The sequence below is a fragment of the Amphiura filiformis genome, chromosome 12 (genome assembly GCF_039555335.1).
Source record: "Amphiura filiformis chromosome 12, Afil_fr2py, whole genome shotgun sequence".
Taxonomy (NCBI): Eukaryota; Metazoa; Echinodermata; class Ophiuroidea; order Amphilepidida; family Amphiuridae; genus Amphiura; species Amphiura filiformis.
This window is the reverse complement of record NC_092639.1, coordinates 16,069,708-16,091,570: the sequence shown is the minus strand read 5'-3', so window position 1 is coordinate 16,091,570 and position 21,863 is coordinate 16,069,708. Positions and strand designations below refer to the sequence as shown.

Genomic DNA, 21,863 nt, shown 5'->3' with positions numbered 1-21,863 from the left:
TCAAATATCTATCAACGACAATAGACGGCTCATGCACTGATGATGCGCAGTGATTAGCACTCCGAATAGATCATCGATTGGTATTTGAATCTGTGGGAAGGTTTGAAAATGAGGGAGTTTCTTAAAATTTGTATATTTCAAGAACGGTGTGGTCAACTGTCAAAATTCAAAAAGTATGTGACAGCTGATTTATTCCTGAACGACACCAGCTATTTAGTTTACCATAATGCACTGCCAATATATGGAAAATGAAATGAGAGAAAAATCTACAAAGTTCACAGATGATGAATTGGTGATCAATAATGAAGTTATATTATGAAATGCCTAGTCAACAAATACCTTCTGTGTGAGTATAGTATACATGGGTCACTTAAAAATACAAGCATCAGTTTACTGTTTTTGCTGATGAGGCAGGTGTCTTGTTCAATCCTCGGTAAATATAACCTGTGTTGATTTTTGAAGTTATTTGCTCCACTGCATTGATATTGAAACTTACACTGCCTGTGAATGGTATATGTCCAGTACCAGACGTTAGAGGTGACAGCCTGGCTGGATCTAGTATTTGAATGTTATTGCAAATTCTTCAAGTTCGGTAGTGAAGTATGTACAGGGGCGGTTTGTCAGCACGCTTGTGGCGCAACCGGGAAAAAGCATTAACGTCACTACTGAACTTGAGGTGAACCAAATTATAATCTCTGTTATGTGAGCAATCCGATGACCTCCGAAGTCATGAAGGTACATGATATAACTGTTACAAGTAATTTGTAAGGCGAGGGCGAGTTAAGCGCAGCGGTAGTTCCTCGCTTTGCACCACTGAGGTCCCGGGTTCAAGCCCGGTAGCGGCGCGCCAAGGACTCATGTGCACTTGGTTTATCCCGATTCCATGCTTGCTCTCGCAGGTTTTCTCCGGGATCTCCGGTTTCCTCCTGCTTTCAAAAATCGGTGATAAGTTGTTTGGTTATCAAAACTTCCTTCACCCAATGGAATTTGGGGAGCTGCACAGATAATTGGTGGATGTTACAATCTAAGTGCGGATAGGTCTGCGCCTGAGGTTCGGCTGCAACTGGCCTAGATGATGCGATCTGATTGTGATGATTCACCATGGCAGCGAAATTACAGCGCTTTGAATCCTTCAAGATCTAGCTGGAAAAAGGCGCTATATAAATCCGAAATTTATTTATTTATATTATTTATTTGTAGATTCATAAGTGACCTCATTGCGTTATATATCCCAAGCCATTTGTTAAAATGTTAAATTGAATTTTGGCTGTTTCCTACAGAATTTATTTATTTTGTACAGAATTCATATTAAATAACAAGTTACTATAATCTGTTCCTATTGAAAACGTGAAGCGCTTAAGACGATTCACTGCGCATGAGTAGCGATCACAGCAAAAATGACTTTTCGCTGTTAAAAAATGATAACATCGCTCTCTATTGACATAATAAATCGATGCAAACGGTGTATACTTGGATTATTTTCAGCAATTTGCCGTAATCATATATTTCAAATCATGTCCTCCTTCATCTTAACTTGCTGTAAATCAATTATATTTCCTCAACATAATTATATTTCCTTAAGGGGGTACTACACCCCTGGCCAATTTTATGCCTATTTTTGCATTTTTCTCAGAAATTATAGCGCATTGGTGACAGTTAAGATATGTATATTATAGGGCCAAGGACTACAACTACTGCACTGGAAATTTTATTTCAGCACAGATAACAGTTGTGGTGTTACACTCAATAATGAGGGAAAACCTATATTTGATCAATAAATCAATAACTACTTGTCTTGAGTTGCTGAATTTTCAGTGCAGTAGCTGTAGTCCTGGCCCCTATAATATACATATCTTACTTGTCACCAATGCGCTATAATTTTTGAGAAAAATGCAAAAATAGGCACAAAATTGGCCAGGGGTGTAGTACCCCCTTAACAAAAGGAAAATATAAGAAACTGGATTATCACAGAATATCTGCATGAATAAATATATCCAATCAATTTCATCTACAAGTAGGTATCAATAATACCCACATCCAAACAATAGTAATACACATCAATGCTTCATAACAAGTCTTTAGACTTCAAAGATTGCAAAGCTTGTGTACAATATTTTGGTCAAAACATTGTTCTTTTACACCAATTCCATATTGAAGACTCAAGATTTATCACCATAACTTGAGTACAGAGATGGCACTTGGTGCTGTCAAAATTTCCTGAAAAAATTCTGAAAAAGCATTTTTCCCTATCCTTTTCTACAGGAAGGGTTGAGCAAAAAATTCCTTTGAAAGTGGTCAATTTTTTCCTAAAATCAGGAAATTTCCTGAAAAGCAGTAACTCTGTGAGTATTGAGTGTAATACACGTAAGTCTTTCACAGTGGCTTTTTGTTTCTTAAAACATACATATAAGACTACAATACAAGGAACATTTGATAAAAAAACCTTATTTGGTAAACTGAAAGAAATGACAATTTTAAACTGCCATCAATGATTGGATAAGTCCTGTATCTCCCTTTTCAATGGAATTCTTGTTATGCCTGTTTCAATCTGGCAAGCAAACCATACTGTGATATGCATATGGAACCTGCCATTTCACAAGATAGTTTGCAATGTTGGGCTATTCCATTTAAAATCCACACTACCCCTGTGGAAGATTTTGGAAATATCTCCTACAGGAGGAGTATAAATTTCAAATGGAATGAACACAATAGGCAGCTCCATTTGAAACTTCGCCCACCTCTGTGGAAGATTCAGGTTGAATCTTTCTCAGAGGGTGTATGAAATTCAAATGGAGCTGCCTAATGTGCTAATTCCATTTAAAATTAATACTCCCCCCGTGGAAGATATTTCCAAAATCTTCCACAGGGGTAGTGTGGATTTTAAATGGAATAGCCAATTTGAATCGCTGTGTATTTTTGAAATTACTTGGTACTCTATGTCGGTAAACACAAGTAGGATTTAATATTTTCCTAGAGACGTCATGTAAAGCCGTCGGTCCCGTGTACAGGAAGAGTCATCCCCATACGTGGTAAGTGTTAAAGCTATTCAAAAAGAGAAGGGGGTCTATCCCCAGTTCTGATATCTGTACTCAATCCTAGGTTCCAGGATAAGCTGACACAATGCAATAAAAGCCCTGTCAACTCGACCGAGAAGTGCTTTTTTAGAGGAATTGGCTTTCGGTACTCTAGCAAGTGCAATATTCAGAGCCCCTGAAGATAACACTCACTAGATCAAATGCTCAGCCCCTTGAAAAGGACTTCTCTAAGGAAAGACTAAATCCTACTCATCGTTGTGTATTTTGTTCTCAACAATGAAGTTCAATAGCAGACAACCTGTAATTGCAAATATTTCTTGCCATAACACTTTGGGCCTTTTTCAGATTTGCATAAAGAAGCTGTCTGAGAAAGTGTGTTATAGTGTGATGTTATAATCAGAGACAGAATTAAAAGATAAGTTTGCATCTGACAATTAAACTCTCCACAGCCTGTGATTGGTTAGTAGCACCTTCATCGCAGAAAAGCAACTATTCTAGCCATTGTTGACACGGTACCTTCAGGAAAGAAAGTTTCCAATTACTAAGACCTAATGCTTGGGATGGTTTGTATGTTTGAAGGTGCACAATTAGCCATGTTTTACCGCTGTGTTCAGAATTTCAATCACCACGACAATCATACACAAATACTATCTGAGTTTGATTGACAGGTGACGTCAGATGCAAACTAGTATTTTTAATTCAGTCTCCAACTATAGTGTGTAGTTCATGTTTTCAGTGAGACAGTCTAATCATCATCAGCAGCGACCATGCCTATCTGTTCTTCAGTGTCATCATCACCATCCACCTCTGCATTGGCCTTCTCTAGGTTCTCCAGTTGCTTAGCTAGCTCCATATCTTCTGTGTCTGTTACTACCTTAGGCTGTAATCAATACAAGAGAAAATGGATTAGTATTAGTAAACAATGTAAATTATTCATTATTACTGTAACCTCCTCTCCAGTTTTGTCAAAATTATACTTTAGATAAAATTCCAATTTTCACGTACTTTCAAGGACCATGTGCAAATTTCCAGGACTTTCAAGGCCTTGAAAAGGTGGTTTCAAATTCAAGGACTCTAAAGAACCGCGGGCACCCTGTAGAATGCCAACAACCACACACTTGAATCCGATTTTACAGGGCACATAGCAAAATAATCCAGAGGTACATTTAGTTGCCTCCATGATTAACACGCAGGCGGAGACAGCTTTCTTTGATTCATTGGTTGCAACAGACCTTGTATTTTCTATCCTCCACAGCAATTTCCGGTTCTCAACTGCTCTTTAAGAAAAGGCCTGCAACTTTTACATGTCCAAATATTGCTCGTCTGGTACACAGGACCACCATTTTATGCGACTCACAGAACCACGGCACGCCATGCACCCACTGTGGTGTCTGCATGTTAGAGCCACAATGAGTAGGATAGAGGAGAAATGATAAAGCTCATGATCTTACAACTTTCTGACCGATAACCTAGCGCACTAAACTATTTTAGAAAGGGTTTCTTTTCAGAATACCAACCCAATCGCTTCTACTTACCGCCATTAATACATTGAAGACTCCGCTACTTGATTCTATACTTTCCTTGATGATTTCTATAGCTTCGTTGAGTTTCTTCAATCCATCCGCCCTTTCTAACGTCTGTGTGGTGATCACGTACTGTGGCGGTGCTATTAAATTGATCTGCAAGAAAAGAACATTGTTGGAAGAAGTTCATACTATTTGATAAATTCATTCCATCTGATATTTAGTGGGTGGAGTCATGTTACAAATGGATGACATCTGTGTATGCCAGGCATTCCAAAACTGTGGGTCGTAGCCTAAATGTGGATCACAAGCACTTCTTCAGGGGTCGCAGACTTTGACTAAAAAATAAAGTGAAAATATATCCACCTGTTGAGAACCTCTGGTCTTTATGGCGAGCAATCTTTTTGTGTTGTAACGTTCATGCTTTTAAGACACCTTAATTAAATCCAGAGTCTCAAAGCTAATGCGGAATGCCTTTTTTCCCCTTTTTTATGTGTCAGTACAGGCTTTGGGACAAGCATTTTGTGCAGGAAGTATCAATGTCAGTTGCAAATGTTGGAATGAATAAAAGAAATGAATATGTGCACAATTTTACAAAAGCACGCGGCAGCTTTGAGACTCGGGATTTAATTAAGGTGACCGTAAGATGCCACAATGGGTACAAACTTTTGATCCCTATCAGTAACAATCCAATAGGGCAGATATCCAATAGTATTGTGCCTGAAGCTTTACTTGGTTTTCCCATTCTAATTTCTTTATTTTACCAATACTCATAAAACTGATGGGATTATCGCCGTAATTGTATCAGTGCTAAACTCATGGACCGGTGCACTACTTACATCCATAGTCATACTACATGTATGAAGTACAAACAGATCCACTAACCACAGCCTAAAATTGTTTATAGTATACTTACTTTGATTGGCATGTCTTCTGTTGACAGATCTAATCCTTTCATTAAAGCTCCTTTGACAGCATCGATTCCATCATAACCATAACATGCTACTTCAACATCTGAAAACAACAACAAAACAAAAAAGAATACATGTCATTCGCAGGATGTGGTTTGACCCATGTATGATGCGAGTTAATTACTACAAAATACATTGGTATAATCAGCATGTTAAAGGTCAGGTCTATTGCAAAAACAAGTTAAAATCTCTATTCGAAGAGAATAATTATTAAATTACAAGTTGACACTCGTTGCAATTTTTTATGCATATTTCTCCTGAAAAAAGAGAAATTGTGTGGGTAAATTCGGGCTCGTATGTGTTCTTCCCCCATTTGAAGCGAAATTAATTTTCAAGGCAGCGGGCTATGACGTACGTAAATGAAGCGGACACTATATCATGCTCTCATTTACTTGTGTGACAAGTTTGACATTAGGGTCAGTCCATGTCAAAACAGATTGAGTGTACACCCACCCTCTTGGATTTTGCTCTCCTTTGGCTCAGGGGTACCTCTCATGGACCCCTAGGTGAGGTCACAAGAAAAAAATTGTGAATGACAGGTAATTAAAGTTTGGCGACCTTGACCAAAATTGCGAATTTAAGGTGTCCAAATGATAAAGTGCTCTCTTTGAGGGGCATTTTCTTCTTAATTGAATCAGTTGTGAGTTTGTGACCCTCTTTTTGAATATGGTCACTCACTGGCTGTGTCTGAAATGCCTAATGCCAAAAAAAGATAGATTTTGGAATTTCGTTGGGATTTCGGGTCAAAATCAGCACTTCAGTACTGTTCAATCAAATTATCTTTGATTTTGAAGGACCCATGATAATGTCACAGTGCACTTATAGGTCCTAATTTGATGGCCCGCCATTCGCAAACGAAATAGAATTTGATTTTTTTTCTTGTGACCTCAACTAGAGATCCATGAAAGGTACCCATGAGCCAAAGGAGAGCAAAATCCAAGAGGATGGGTGTACACTCAATCTGTTTTGACATGGACTGACCCATTAGCAACAATGAGTTGTACTATTATTTACCATAACAATGCTGCATAACAATATATACAGACTATTGCTCTCATTTCTGAAACAAAGCCCACACAGTATTGTTACTATCGTTTGCTTCGTAATATTTCATCCAACTTAATATCGCTCAGGGAAATCAGATACATGAGTTTGTGGACTTAACATGGTTTATATGCTCGTCTCAGATGAAATTCTAAGCTCAAATTATTTCTTTATTTTTTAGGCCTAATATTTCTTACATATGAATTGTAATATCACAATTTACTAATATATAAAAAAAGAAGCGGCTGATTTTATCCATATGTTTAAAAACCATTAAATTTGTAATACTTAATTTAGAGTTTTTTCTGTGAACAACAACAGTATACGTTCTGTCCATTGAGAGCGTTTATAGTCCCTTTTCTCAAAGCAGGCACATCTCATTTCATGACGTCAGCAGCCCTCGAATTAAGGATCTGAAGGGGCACGGCAACTTTTTTAGGGCAAGTTGATAATTGACGTGGATTTTCACTGAAAAGGCAAGGCAGCACGGCAATTTGTAATATTTCAAAAGGGCATCAAGGCAACTGTTGAAAATTTGAGAAGGGCACCAAGGCAATTTTTCAAAAGCGAATAGATGCATTACCGTCAGCTGAATTCGACACCAAAGTAAAATTCGACTCTCAACTTTACACTAAAACTAACCTGATTGCTTAAAAACTGACTCGAAACAGCGATGAAACAGCTGTAACTTTGGTAATAATATTGATAAAATTCGCCGGGATAAAAACTATTTCGTGCAAAACATATCTAGAGATGGGCTCACATGTACAAGATAAGACGAGACCGGAAGAGTATCGCCATCGGTTTGCAATGGGAAGTCAATGTTTGATAATCGAGAGAACAATTGATTTGCCCAGCGCTCAGATTTTGTTCACGACACGAGGTCGAGGAGTCTTAGTTACTAACAGCGTATTGATTGGTCGATAGTACGTTGGAGGTATTTCTCTGACCAATCGAGAAAATGAAATCAGAATGTCAGATTTCTAGCAACCAGATAATGTATAAAAGCCGATGTGATTGGCTGAATATGTAAGCTTACGTCATGTATGTAGGGGTAATGAATATTAATTCACAACAAACTATTGTGTTTACTGTGATTGGCAGCTGGGTTACGATGCTCAAAATAGCGATCGTGTTCAAGATTTTCGATTGAATTTTACACAATTTTGCGGGGATTTAACCAGTACTTGTTAATGATTTTATAATGAAGGGATAGGGCTGGCGGCTAGGGCACCCACGGCAACTTCATTAAAGGGCACGGCAAGTGACTGCCGTCGGTAAGGGACATATTTTGAGGGCATTGCGGCAATGGGGGTGGGCACCCACGGCAATATGCCGTCGGTGCCGTGGGTTAATTCGAGGGCTGGACGTCAGCTTTTTTCTAGACCAAATCTGTCTCGTTCGAAGGAACTCACCGCTTAAGTTGGTTTTTGCGGAATATCAATTTTAAACATCTTATTTTGTCAAAAAAGGAGTCATTTTCATTGTCCTTATAATATTAGCTTGCCAATGATATGATTAAGAATATCATCATATTACTTTATTGGCAAAAAAGTGAGGTAGGGGGGATATAAATGGTGGGTCAATTTAGATGTGAGGACAGACATCTTTGCCACTACAGGCGATTGAACTCAGTTCAAAACAAGTTTATCAACCATTACACCACCTGTCATTGATATTCTGAGGATTTTCATGTAAATCGGCAAGTTATTTGATCAAGCTATATATTTATTAATTTGTAGCCTAGCCATTGTCATTTTGTTACAATAATCTGTTTTCATAATGAGGTACACTGTAGAATCAAAATGTACAGACTCTATCATGTTTGTGTTTCACTCATGGAGGCTACTTTTAATGTACCTCCAGATAATTTTGCTTTGCACCAGCCAAACTTGGATTGTGGCTGTTTGCATGTAATGCGTTGTGTCAAAAACGTGTGATAAGTGCGGCATGCGCAAACTTCAGAATGCTCAAGCTTAGAGATACAAATTATTGTTCAATTATGGCTTCTTGTCAATAAATGCTAGAGGTATATGTGATGCAATCAAGCAAAATCAGTCGGAACTCGGAAATATCAAATTTTCAGTTTCTTAAAGGATATTAAAAAGAAAATCCCATTGAAATTGAAATACCAGTTCTAAAGATATGAGCAAATAAAGAGTTTCCAAAACAAAAGGAAATATTTCTTTTGTTTGGAAAAATCAATATTTCGAGTTCCGACTGATTTTGCTTGATCGCATCACATATTAAGTGACCTTCATAATCTTGAAACCCAAGTATAATATCTTCAGTTTTCATTGTAAAGTCTGTATTCTGTTATTAAAGCTCCTTGCAAGTTTCCACATGGCTCCTAGCATCATAGTCATATTTTGTTTTCCATTTGGTTGGTTGGCTTGAAATAAACTTGCTTATTTATTCAGAACATAATACAAAAAGGCTCGTCCAGCCTGAATCCCAACATTACCTGCTCTGATTTTGACTGCCTGTGGTGTTAGCCTCCTCTTGATGTTGTCTATTAGTACGTCTTTTGTCTTCTCATCTAGCTCACACTCATCCAGGATACTTGTATCACTGTAGGTGTGAATGTAAAAGAATAATAAAAAAACAAAAACAAAAAAGCGAAGACGGAAACAGTTGTACAGCTTTTTTAGTAGAAAGTATGTCTGGATCAATAATGATGCACATCAAACGAAGAATTATAACAATTTGTAGACAGAAAGTTGACGAAACACACATACTTTAACTGGATCTCTAAAGATGCACTCCCGTGAAATATATAACATAAAATAAAACAAACGAAGACGGGAAACAGGTAATCACACGGCATGATTTCAATATGTACTACTTGGGTATTTAAGCCTATACCCGTAGATGGGCAATTTTACTCCAAAATGGGGCAGTGTTGTAGCTACAGTGGATGGTGGAGCCCACCACTGAAGGTTCACTTTGTTGCTTGTAGGGCTCAACCGATTATCGGATCGGATATCGTATAGGCCCGATATTTGCAATATCGGTACAAAAATACAGGAGAACCATCAGGAAATTGAACCAGATTTTGAAGTTTTTTCATTGACAATTCACTTCCAATAAACGCCCCCCTTGGAACAATGCAATCCCCCCCCCGTAGCGTTTATTACAAACAATACAGTATATTTTACCAAATTATCCTTAAAACGTCCACTTATGTTGAAATCTTGAATTGCTAAATCAAGCAAATTCGGTAAATGGGGGTTGCCTTATAACCGCGGCAAGGTCTTGAATATTAAACAATCTTCCCAATTTGCATTAAACATTACTGCCTGATGTACCAGTAATTTCTATCAGATGTCTATGTCGTAAGTATGGAATGTAAATTTTTAACTGAAATTTTGTAATATTAGTTCTTAAATGTGACAGCCAAGCATTGATTTACCCGAGTGCACCGTTGTTCTTTTTTCAATTTTGTAATGCCAGTATGCATTTTTAAGTTATAAAACAAAATAAGATAAAGGTTTTTATTAGGACACACTGTACACATCCTGAATCATTTGAAAGCAATTCTGTGCAGGTCACCGTGACTGTAGCCAAGAAAGCCACCTTAAATCATAGTATAATCAACTTACGCGACACAGTTCTTGAATGCTTCAAAGCCGCCATAGCCAACCTTGTTGTATTTCTTGTCAAAATGCCATGCTGTCTTCTGGTATAATTCTTCCAATTTTTCATCGTTCTCATATTCCAGGATTTCACCAACATGCCTTAATATGCTGTTTACCTACAATTGACAAACAGAAACAATTACCACATGAAATCATAAGACAGCTACAATGTAGGAAGTCAATAGTAACAATTGAATACCTGAGTGGAAGAAGGACCCAACTCCATCAACACTTTTTTTTTCAGATATTTTTCAGACTGTTTTCATCTTGAGGGGATCTTTGGTACTGGTACATGAACATACATTATAACATACATGTGAAATGATGTATGTTGCAATGGCAATGGTACAGGTCTTTTAAAATATGATAAAACTCATTTTTGTAAAATGGAGTTTGGTCCTTCTTCCACTCAGGTATTCAATTCATCTCTTCCTATTCCTTTGCACAGGAGCCAACCATCGTTAAACGGTAAAGAATCAACACTTTTACGTGAACACAAGTTAACGGAAGCATGCATACACACACTTGCATGTTGTTCAAATTCATTATTTTGGAGGAAGCCACTAACCATTACCGTTTTATTGCTGATATCAACAGAGAAATCAACTTCACCTGATCGATCTTCTGATAATGTTGAGCGGCAACAACTGATATTCCTCATGAAATAATAATTGAATCCCAATATTCAGCGTAAGAAGAAAGAACTTCCGATCAAACAGTGTTTTGTCGCTACAATGAAATGCAGCTCCTCAAAAACTTTCCAGCACTTTTTGTTTGATTGATTTCAGTTACCCGGTACAAATATTGTCATATCTTGCCCATTCAAATATTAAAGTCTAGCTAAAGAGCACACTGGTCTTATCTGAAACTGGTACATGTAATAGTACATCTAACTGTGGACACAAAGGTTTGAATTTTTTTGACTGACTCTAGTCTACCCACCTTCACAGTCATTGAAAAATGCTTTTAAATGTTGAGCATCCCATCCCAAGTCTGCAGTTCCTGTGGATCGGTATTTACATAATTTCTTCTGGGTGCAGTGGCTGTGCCAGGAATTTTTTCGGGGGCATTGAAGAGGGGGGGCATTGAGGAGGCAAAGTGAATTTCAGGGAGGGGGGGCAAAATCAACAAATTTTGGGCAAAAATTGCTGTTAAAAATGTAAATCTTGATTTTTTACTGGGGGCCACAGGGGGGGGGGGGCAAGAGTTCTGACTGGGGGGGGGGGGGCTTTTCCCCCAAAGCCCCCTGTGGCACCTTCACTGTATGGGAGTCCTTCTGCCCCTCCCTCCCCTCACACAAACATACATGAATTCAATTCACTTACTGCTTTGGCTTTGGCAAACTTTTCTTCACACTTGGCGATTTCTTCTTGTGAAACTCTTCTTTTGGACAAATCAATATAACCTGTTATGAAAAACAGTAGAAAACATAATTTAATAAATACAGGTGGTGTATGACATGCAGTCCCTAAATTCAGTAAATTTTCATCGTCAACCGTGTAATTGAATGGGATTATTTTGAAATTTTAAATCGCTTGAAATATCACAAACAAATAGGCCTATGTTGATAAATAATATAAATACAAGCTAAAACCGTTGGGGTTCGATAATGAACCCCACAAAACTAACCGAGTATATGGAAAATGCCATACGGCCGGGCGGTTTCACGAGTTGCCGGCGCGATCATGTCATCCGCCGCCTGAATAAATACGTGTATGTTGAGAATTGTTGATTTTTAAAAATGCTGTTTTTCCCTTCAATATATGTCCCAGAACAATACTGACTTAAAATTAAAACGAAGAAAGAAAGAAAGAACAGTTTGCCAACCCAAAGTATTACAATTAAACAAGACAACAAATAAACACAAATCCCGACCAGCACACAACCCAACTTGAAAAAAAGCCAGGGAATGTTCCGCAATGGGAGCTGGTAGCCTAATGGATAAAGCGTCCGTCTAGAGATCGGAAGGTTGTGTGCCGGCACATTCCTTTACTTTTTGGGTTGTGTGCCGGTCGGGATTTGTGTTTATTTGTTGTCTGGTTTAAAAATAACACTTTGGGTTGGTAAACTGTTCTTTCTTTCTTATTAATTATATTCAGTTTCTTCTTGTAGCGAACAATTGTGTGTTTATTTTGTTTTTGTGCAGCATGCGTAGCCCTATTACCTACTTTACTTTTAACATACAGTTTATGAAAAATTTTATTAGTTCTACGGTACTGTACCTTTATCTTTGTCAACTCTTATGACGACCACACATTCATTCCTGCCAACTCTAATTAACTTGTTGATAGAACGGATACGCCTTCTGGACAATTCACTCAGTAGGATCATGCCTTCTATGTTATTGTACTCTAAATGGTGGACATACGCTCCCATCTCGGCGATAGATCTCACATTCACCATGACAACATCTTCCACTTCGGGAAAATGCTGCTCGTAGAATCGACACGACAGAGGCATTGTTGAATAAACGTATCTGTTTTTAAGGAAATAAAGAAAAAAAAAAATTGTGGTCATACATGTACTAATATTTGTGACATGATCAAGGGGAATGAGTCGGATGGGCCGGAAGTGGATGATGGCATTTCATCATAAAAAGTGCAAAAAAAAGGGGGGTGGTAGCCTACATGGATCGAATCCATGGGTTCCTAGAGTCACCGATCTGAGGGCCGATCTGAGGGCTGATGACACACATTCGATGGGTGTAGTGGTAGCCTACCCTCAAAACCTATTCCCCGATCCCAAGCATTCACTAAAAAGATAGTGCGAGGCGCGAGAGCTTCGCTCGCTACGCTTCACCTTCAATATTTTAACCAGTACTTTCTTGGTCCTGGTGACAACCCTGGTCGCTAATATTGTTTTTGAGATATTGGCAAAAACAGTGTTCAAATTCTTTTGTTTTAAACTGTTTTCAGCCATTGATAAATTGCTCATAACTCAGTAACGAGAAGTCAGATTCTGATGAGGTTTGCATCAAAATGAAGTACCGGTACCGGTACGGTATTCGTAAACTGCAAGAAAATGATGTAAAAAACTTCTTGAAAATTGCCGACATGCGACTCATCATTCCCCTTGATCATGTCACATGTGACCAGCTCCAACAAAACCCGGAACAAGTCGCCAGGCATGTTTTTGAGTTATACATGTAGGCCTTTCAAGATGACATTCCCATTAAAAAAAAAACCAAATTTTGGAATTCTTAATTTCATGGTATTTGACCTTGGGATTTATAATAAGTGGTAGGCTTGGGCATCGTCAGTCTTTTGCATATCGCATATCGCAGCCAAAAACATATCGCGATATCGCCATCTGACGATATTTTTATCCATACATGCATGCATGCCATATATATCAGAAGTTCACTGGTATATGGGTGCAAAACGGCCCGCCAAACAGTGAAGCAATTAGTATACAAATAAACAAGTACAAAACATACTTATTCAATCCACTGCCATCGTTCAAAACAGCTTCTTTATAATCCGAAACGTTATTAAAAACAGTATGAAACCATTTGCTGCCATTAAAATTGTGCATCGTGTCCGCTATTGCATTGCATGAACATTAAGTTGATCGTGGCCTGCTGAGTGGATGGGAGACCACTGCTGCCCTCATGCGCATTGAACATTTAGTTGATCGTGGCCTGCTGAGTGGATGGGAGACCACTGCTGCCCTCATGCACATTAAACATTTAGTTGATCGTGGCCTGCTGAGTGGATGGGAGACCAATTATAAGTATATCGCCTGTCACTATTTCTACATATCGTCATCGCGATAAGGATTTAATATCACGATATATCGCAGGGTGCGATATCGCCCAAGCCTAATAAGTGGACTTTCAAATCCTTGAAAGTACTTATTAAAAAGAGGTTTATTTGATCAATAATTGACAGTTGAACTATGATAATCCCTATTGGGGCTATTCAATCCTGTGTAAGGCAGGAAACTAATCACAAATCAGCACATTACAAATGTACTCACGAGTAACAATTTAGCAAAAATATCAAGGTATCATTTACAAAATTATCCATATCTTGTACATATGTACTTGTAATTATTGATGCTATGTATAATTTTGGTATCATTTTGAAGCTTATTGTTCCGTGCTAACATTTTTATTAAAATCATGAAATGTTAAAAATACGACTTGTTCCTGCTTTTGTCGGAACGGGTCAGATCACTCACATGCATATATATATATTTCGACACTCTGCCTGCATGCAAAGTCAAGACACAATGCGTGAACGTACTGCTACTGACGTCCTGCGACAAGCATGTACATGTAGGTACAGTCATAGACCATAAGCATCATATTTCGAGGCGCGGAAAGACACCAAATTGGTGTCGTATGACCTTTGACATTCTTTTGTGGCGAGTGACATGGTCTTTCAATTCACGCAGAGTGTCCTTGACAGGCGTGACTATGCTTCAGTGGTCATGAAAGAATTCAAAAGATAACCTCTGCCCCAATAATCCCGAGCTATTGTCTGAAACTGCTCCTCGGAAGATGCATCATTTGTAAGAAGCCTGACCCCACTTTCTTGGTTAAATTTGCATACATTTTGTCTTTTTGATCATATTTTATTTGAATGGGAATCTCCTTCCCAGGAAATAAACATTTTTTGAGTCCTGTTTGTGTAATGTCAGATTGTAAATCAAACCTGTAATTTCATAGAGTACATGGAGCTATTAAACTATAGGGCCCATTTCACGGTTAGGCGCCACTTTTAGTGAAAAAAACTCGAAATTTTCAAAATGGATTAAATTTAATTTAATAGGGGTTTTCTTTTCCAAATAAGACCAGATTTTCATAAAAATATCATTTCACAGCTTAAATCTCGCTACTTCTTGAAGAAAATTATGATTTATTATCTCATGTTATGTAATTTTTTAACAAATTTGATCAATATTGAGTAGTGTATATTTATACTTTGACTGTCCAATACATATATCATAGATATTTAAAATAAACGAGTATGTCATAGGCTCCCTTCTGACCAAATTTGGGCAAATTTTGTTGTGTAATGACAAATTTATGGCCACTTTAATGTAATTTTTGTGGTAAAAAAGGGAAATTGACATGAAAAGGTTTACTCAACAATTTTAATAATCAATGAATGACTCTGATATTGCACAGCTTTGAAGGTCATAATATGGGTAATGTTCACAAATAATATCAGCCAGTTTGAAAACACAGGTCAAATTCAAGATTCTGATGTTTGTGCAATTTTGGATGTGACTGATGTCAATGTGAACGGAAACCACACACTGTAAAGCAGAGTATGTTTCAGAAAATAATGATTCAAAGAGTTTTCACACACTCAGTGAATTAAATGGGATATATTGAAACATATCAACCTGTGTTAGTGTTCATTTTAAAACATTGTTTACAATTTATAGAAGTGGATGTGACATTTTCAATTGTGAACGGAATGTTTCATTATGATAAACAGTTTGCTTGTCAAAAATATAAGCTTTGGGCACTTCTAACACACATATTTTGTGAGATTCTATTGAATTGAGCAATGCTAAAACGTTTTTCCTGACCCTTTATTTTTGACAAGCAAAATGTTTATAATTTACTGAAATGTTCCGTTCACAATTGAAAATGTCACATCCGCTTCTATAAATTGTATACAAAACTGTCCTCTAAAGACAAAGACAAAGCTTTGAAATAATCATATATGGTCATTTTCACGGTAAAGGGTGTAACTTTGGATTTTTAACATTTTAATCCGTAGTGTTCTAATAAAGCCACAGAATTCCATGATTTTTGGCCACATAAGTCATCTAGTTAGCAGCTACCTTGGGTAGCATAATCAGCTTTGGGAGTTACTGTGTTCAGTTTTAGCAGGCTTAAATGTACTTAATATTGCCATTTTGAAAAACTATAAAAAACAGTAACATTTTATTAAAACCCTGTGTTTTCTTCAGTTAGTTCATGGATAATTTTTCTTATCCTGAAAGTACAGTCATATGTTGAGTAAACACTGCCACATTAGATTTAATTGTGAACGGCCCTGTATTTTTGAGAACCGGACTTCGATATTTGTCGCTTCGAGGTTTCATTTTCCGTTAACAATTGTTAACAAACTTTGTGGGTGTAGCTTTGGTTCATAATTCTTGGTTATTTCTTCACTTCTTCTTGATTCATAACAGTTGTTATCTTAACTTGAAATGGGTAACAAAAATAAGTCGATTTGCAAGCTTTTAAAATTTTTATAAAATCTTGACTTCAAAGAGCCGTTTTCCGTTAACTTTTTGAAGCCTCCAAACAAACTGTTCAGCAAGCTTGTGCAAATATAAATAAAAGAGCTCATCCAATCTATTTATCAAAATGTAGCAAAGTAGATCCTCAAGTCACATGTTTTTAAATCGTGGAGATATATATCACCGTTTGAAAATGGGACCCAATACAAACTTTCCGTTAACAATTGAAGCCTCCGAAACAAATGAAGCCTCCGAAACAACAATAAGATTAATTATCATCTATGCATATCTAAATTGGTGTGTTTCATACTGATATCTGCATTGTAATTATTACTTGATATGTGCAGAATGTCATAAATTTAAAAAAATTTGGACATTATGGTTAATGTTTGAAAAATATACCGATACCCAAAAAAGCCTGTTTCGGAGGCTTCACATGCAAAAAACACCATACTAAACAAATGGGTGAAAAAATTAACATGTGATAAATCTACAATATCTGCCGCATAGAATCATTGATTCAATACACACAAGAAAATAACAGCTTAGATGATCCCAACACTGTTGTTTTCAAAAAAACTACTCCTGCAATGTTTAACAATTGTTAACATGAAGCCTCCGAAACAAAAAAATGACTTGCTGTGATAATTTAATTTTTGTCACAACTGAAATTCAATACTTAGAAGCAAAGCATGAAAATTGGTAATTGTGATATTTTTTACCTATTTTTTTACGTCAACTTGTAGTAGTTAGCCAAATATTTTACTTTTATGATCACCTGTGTTGTTAACTGAAGCCTCCGAAACACAAATCGCTTGAATTGCCAATTCTAAAAAATAACTCCAATTTCTGTGAAACTTGGCTGGGAGGTTCCTTTCATCAAGTAGTATTTGTACATGAAGTTAGACATTCAAATTATTTTAGGAACCCAATTAAAACTTAAAAATATGTTTAAGGTTTGGAAATTTCCATTGTAAATGACACTTGATGTTAAAAATTTTCAAAACTGCAATTACAAACATAGCAAAACATGGTATAAAATTTAACTTATATCTTTTGACTTACTTTGGAATGGGATTTCACATGTATTCCAGCTTTCATGTCATAATTTTCTGAGGTTATGTAAAATACATTTTTTCTTAGATTTTAACCAAAATGTTATGCAAATGTCAAATTTTTATTAGAAATCAAAAGGTTTAAGCCTTGAAACATTATTTTACTGGAATTTAAGTTGCTTCTATGCATGATTTCAGTAAACAGAAACATATTTAAGTGGTTTGAAATTTTGACCCTAAAAATCAAAAGTTACACCCTTTACTGTGAAAATGACCATATGACATGTACAAAATAATAAACCTATTTTAGAAAGTCAAATATCATGTTGTTTTTATTTTGGCCTAAAAACTACTAATTTTGAGGATGTGACATGTGAACGGAAATTGAAGCTTTTTGAATCTCCTGTCACAATTAAAGAAGGCATACTGAATTAAAGATTTGTTGTGCCTTTTGATCCCCACAAACCTGTAATGAAATAACTTCAAACTGGCATCCTAGTCCCATTCCTGTCTTAGGGGGCTGGCATTTTCTTCGGAAGGGGGGGGGGTCATAGAATTATCAGGCCCAAAATAGGGGGGGGTATAATTTTTTAACACCAAAAATAGGGGGTTATAGAATTATTAAGGGCTGGTGACTTAAAATTTTACATGCGCTTTCTTGCCAAGATTCCTTAACCATGCAGTCGAAATGTGCGTACAATCAATGCAAAATTTTTAAACGCTCCGCGCGCCTTCTTTACACTTACAATAAACATTTTACCGCGCTCCACACTTTCTTCACTTTTAAGTTTTGACGCGCTCCGCGCCTTAGTTCCGGCAATGAATAATTTTTCTTGAGTCTGTGTAGTTGGAAGGGGGGGTCATAAAATTTTTCGACCAGCGAGAGGGGGGGGGTCTTAAAAAATTTGGCCCGCGATAGGGGGGTCATAAAAAATTGACTCCGGTCACCGACATATTTGTGACCCCCTTCCGAAGAAAATGCCAGCCCCCTTAGTTCTTTGAAGAAACTATTTTGGATGTGACAGGTACCATGGATGTGACACATGTGAACGGAAACTTTGAAATGACATCTGCAAGCTAAGTTGATGAAGGAGTTTTCATTAAATGGTGTCATTAGATAGCTCATAGCAGGAGATTTTTAAAAATCAAGGAGAAAAAATTCTGCCACATTTTGTTAATAAATTATACTATTTGGAAAATGAATCGGATGTGACAAAATTGTGAACGGAATTTGTTGGCAAAAAATTCAAAATATCGCTGTATCTACATATTAAGAGCAACAAGTGTAATTTGTTCAACAAATAGTAACAAGACTCTGAACTTTACTAAAACACACTAGTTTGCCATTCATGTATTTAAGTATTAGTCGATCTATTCCACATTGAATAAGGTACATAGATGTGAACGGAAAATGTCACATCTGAATTCAGAAATTTAAATGGTTCTCATGCTAGTTTAACTGACAACTAATACTTTGTTCATGTATGGCTGTTTAGTGCAACTTGTTCACTACATAAAAACAACAAAAGCAGCTGGTAGGCTCAACATAGTTAAAAGTGGCAGCATTGGAAAATAAATGTCTGTTTCCAGGTTGCTAGTGAAATGTGGTTTTTTGACCACTTCTGACCCCTGTGCGCCCTGAAAGATAAAACTAGAAAGGCCGATTAAGCTAATGGAGGTAGGCCATACAGAGACAATGAAAAATCACCAACAGTAAATTTTGTAACCCCATTATTTTTTACACACCAGGCCAGATATGTTGAAAAAAAAAAGTGGCGCCTAACCGTGAAATGGGCCATAGGCCTACACTGTCAAACACACAGCCAAATGCACCAACATGAACCAGGAGGGTGAAAGTGCATAGGAACAATGCCGGAAACTACGTCACTCTATTGTTCGACTTAAACCACATCATTTTTAACGCATGCGTGTTCGTTAATACAGCTTTAGTCTCCTCCACCTTCTCAACATGGTACGTGGAATGTCTGGAATCACACTGACGGTGGAGGAGAATACTAGCTGGTCAGACAGTTTAATTTTATCAAGCATATAATACCTAAACAATCACCGTCATTTGATCGATTTACTACAGAATATAATTGATTATTTAAAATATAATTTTAATATTGTAAACATGTTAACTTATATATTTGTGTACTAAAGTATAAGGACACATGAATAAAATCATGTCGAAGACAAAATGGCCGCTAATCCGTCTATTGTCTAGACCACAGAGGAGTAAGATAAGTAGGTATGCTAGGTGAATTCAAATTTGCCATCAAACTGCATCATTTTATATATCAAAGCAAAGCCCTTGAGTAAACAAAGCCAAAACTGAAAACCATTTTTTCATAGCACTTTCCGTAGCCAAGTTACATCTTGTCAAAGATTGACTGTCATCAAAAAGTTTCAGCTAGCAAAAACGGCATTTCGGGGGTGTTTCTAGATCTTAGTCTCATTATGATAGCAGCTTTTTTTAATGGAACTGCTATCCAAATCCCTCTAAAATTCCATGTGCGAGTGACTTATCACCATAAAAAATCATATATTTGGGTCAAGTGAAGTATAGAAAACATAAATGTACGTTCCTTCTTCGGCCAGTTGTTTTAAATTTCTATGTAAATATGCATCAATTGACATTGTCGGCGAATTTGGCTGACTAGCAAATGTGTTAACTAAGGTTTGCCTGGGTTACCTAAGATAAGACAGAGCGCGTACCACCAGTCAAAGTCCCCGTGTATTGTATGGTACCAGTTCTCGCATATTCATGAGGGCCGATTGTTCGATCGTGCTGTGTTAGACATGTCCACATTCCTTATTATAGAGGGCGACATTCAATCCAAAAAGGGAAATACAAAAATTTGAAATTTGGACACCAGAAACTTGACGACGTAGTCTAAAATGTGCCGGTACTTTATCCTTGATACAGAAGTCAGCATGCAGTGAAAGTTAGATTTCATAAAATAAAATCGCCTTTGTGTAAAATGGATCGCTGTGGTGAAAAATGATGCATTACATGTTTTTTTTAAAAACAGACATTTGCCCATAACTTCGCTAATTTTTGACCTACAGACATGGTTGACCCCTCATTTTTTAAGTTAAATAATCACCTTTTTAAACAAAATAATTTCCATGTGAAATATCCTACTTGAAAATTTTGTGAACATGCCTAGCTGTGTCAAACAATCACGCCAGCGCACAAGCAAACTTCTGTACAAATTCAACTTATGCAAATGAATCAACCACAGCTCATTATAACCCAATGACATCACCAGCTCAAATTACATCCCATTGAAATACATGTAACTGATGCAAGTGGAACCAACATTACTCAAATTTCAAGGCCTTTTTGTAAAAAATTACAAGTTTTTCAGAGATTTTCAAAGTTTTTCTACGGAAGTTTAAGGTTTATTCAAGCTACTTGTGTAGGAAGTAGAAGTGGAGACAGCCAAATGTTGATGGACAAACGTAATATGCATGAGCATTTTTCATAGTCCAGAACAAATTTTCTTGAAAATCCATGCACCTGATTGGTCAGTTCAGTGCATGGGGTTGTAATGTGAGCAGCTCTGTGTGTACTGTTGGTTGGTGGTTTCCCAACTGTGCAATTGATCATCATGGTGGTGGTACCTGGTGTGTTCTCTTAATTATTTGTACAGTGCCAATGGTGCAAGTTTGATTGTGCAGCGCTATGTGCTTTCCAGATATCGCCGATAGAGCGTTGCTATGCGTTTTCGCGATTCACGCGATAGACCATGAAAATACGCGGTAATTGCGTAGCAGTCTCGCCTGTCGCATTTCATGGAACAATCGGCCCTCATTATCGGATGAGGCGGAGACTTTGACTGGTGGTATGCGCACTGTCTTATCTTACTCCGCTGTGGTCTAGACTTAAACTACATCTTCCGGTTTGTTACGTAATACTAGGATGCCCATCCCTTTGTATCGATCCCTGCATGAACATAGGCATAGCAAATGACATTTATAATGTCGTCAATGAATACACTGCCACTGGAATTAGCCTATAATAATTTTATTTTTTAGTGATCAAAATTTCTGAGCAAACCTGATAGTGGGTCAGATTTCACAACAAAATGAACGATTTAACGATTTATTCTTACCAAAATATAAAGATGAATTGTATATCTGTTGTAATTTTGTCAAAATTCTTCGTATACATACAAAGACTGGTAAATTTTCATGAGTTTTTTTGCGTCAAACTGATGCAATATGCTTACAATACATGTGAATACGCGTACAACGTGAGTGACCTAAAACGTATTTTTTTCTTTGCATTTTAAAATACAACAACAAAAAATCATCAAAAAGTATTTGTTTGGATTTTTAAAAATTAAAAAACAAATAAATTTTAGATTATTATTAAACTGGT

General features: G+C 37.0%; 1 protein-coding gene across 1 annotated transcript; it reads right to left on the bottom strand.

Annotated features, from left to right (window-relative positions):
- Nucleotides 1-958: 958 nt before the first annotated feature.
- LOC140165862 (eukaryotic translation initiation factor 2 subunit 1-like) lies at nucleotides 959-21,730 on the bottom strand. Its single transcript, XM_072189196.1, has 8 exons — nucleotides 21,595-21,730; nucleotides 12,434-12,687; nucleotides 11,537-11,616; nucleotides 10,176-10,327; nucleotides 9,038-9,144; nucleotides 5,475-5,572; nucleotides 4,571-4,714; nucleotides 959-3,915 (listed from the first exon to the last, which is right to left on the bottom strand). Exons 2-8 carry the CDS (start codon nucleotides 12,669-12,671, stop codon nucleotides 3,781-3,783), a joined length of 954 nt encoding a protein of 317 aa, XP_072045297.1. The 5' UTR covers nucleotides 12,672-12,687; nucleotides 21,595-21,730; the 3' UTR covers nucleotides 959-3,780.
- Between the last annotated feature and the right edge of the window lie 133 nt (nucleotides 21,731-21,863).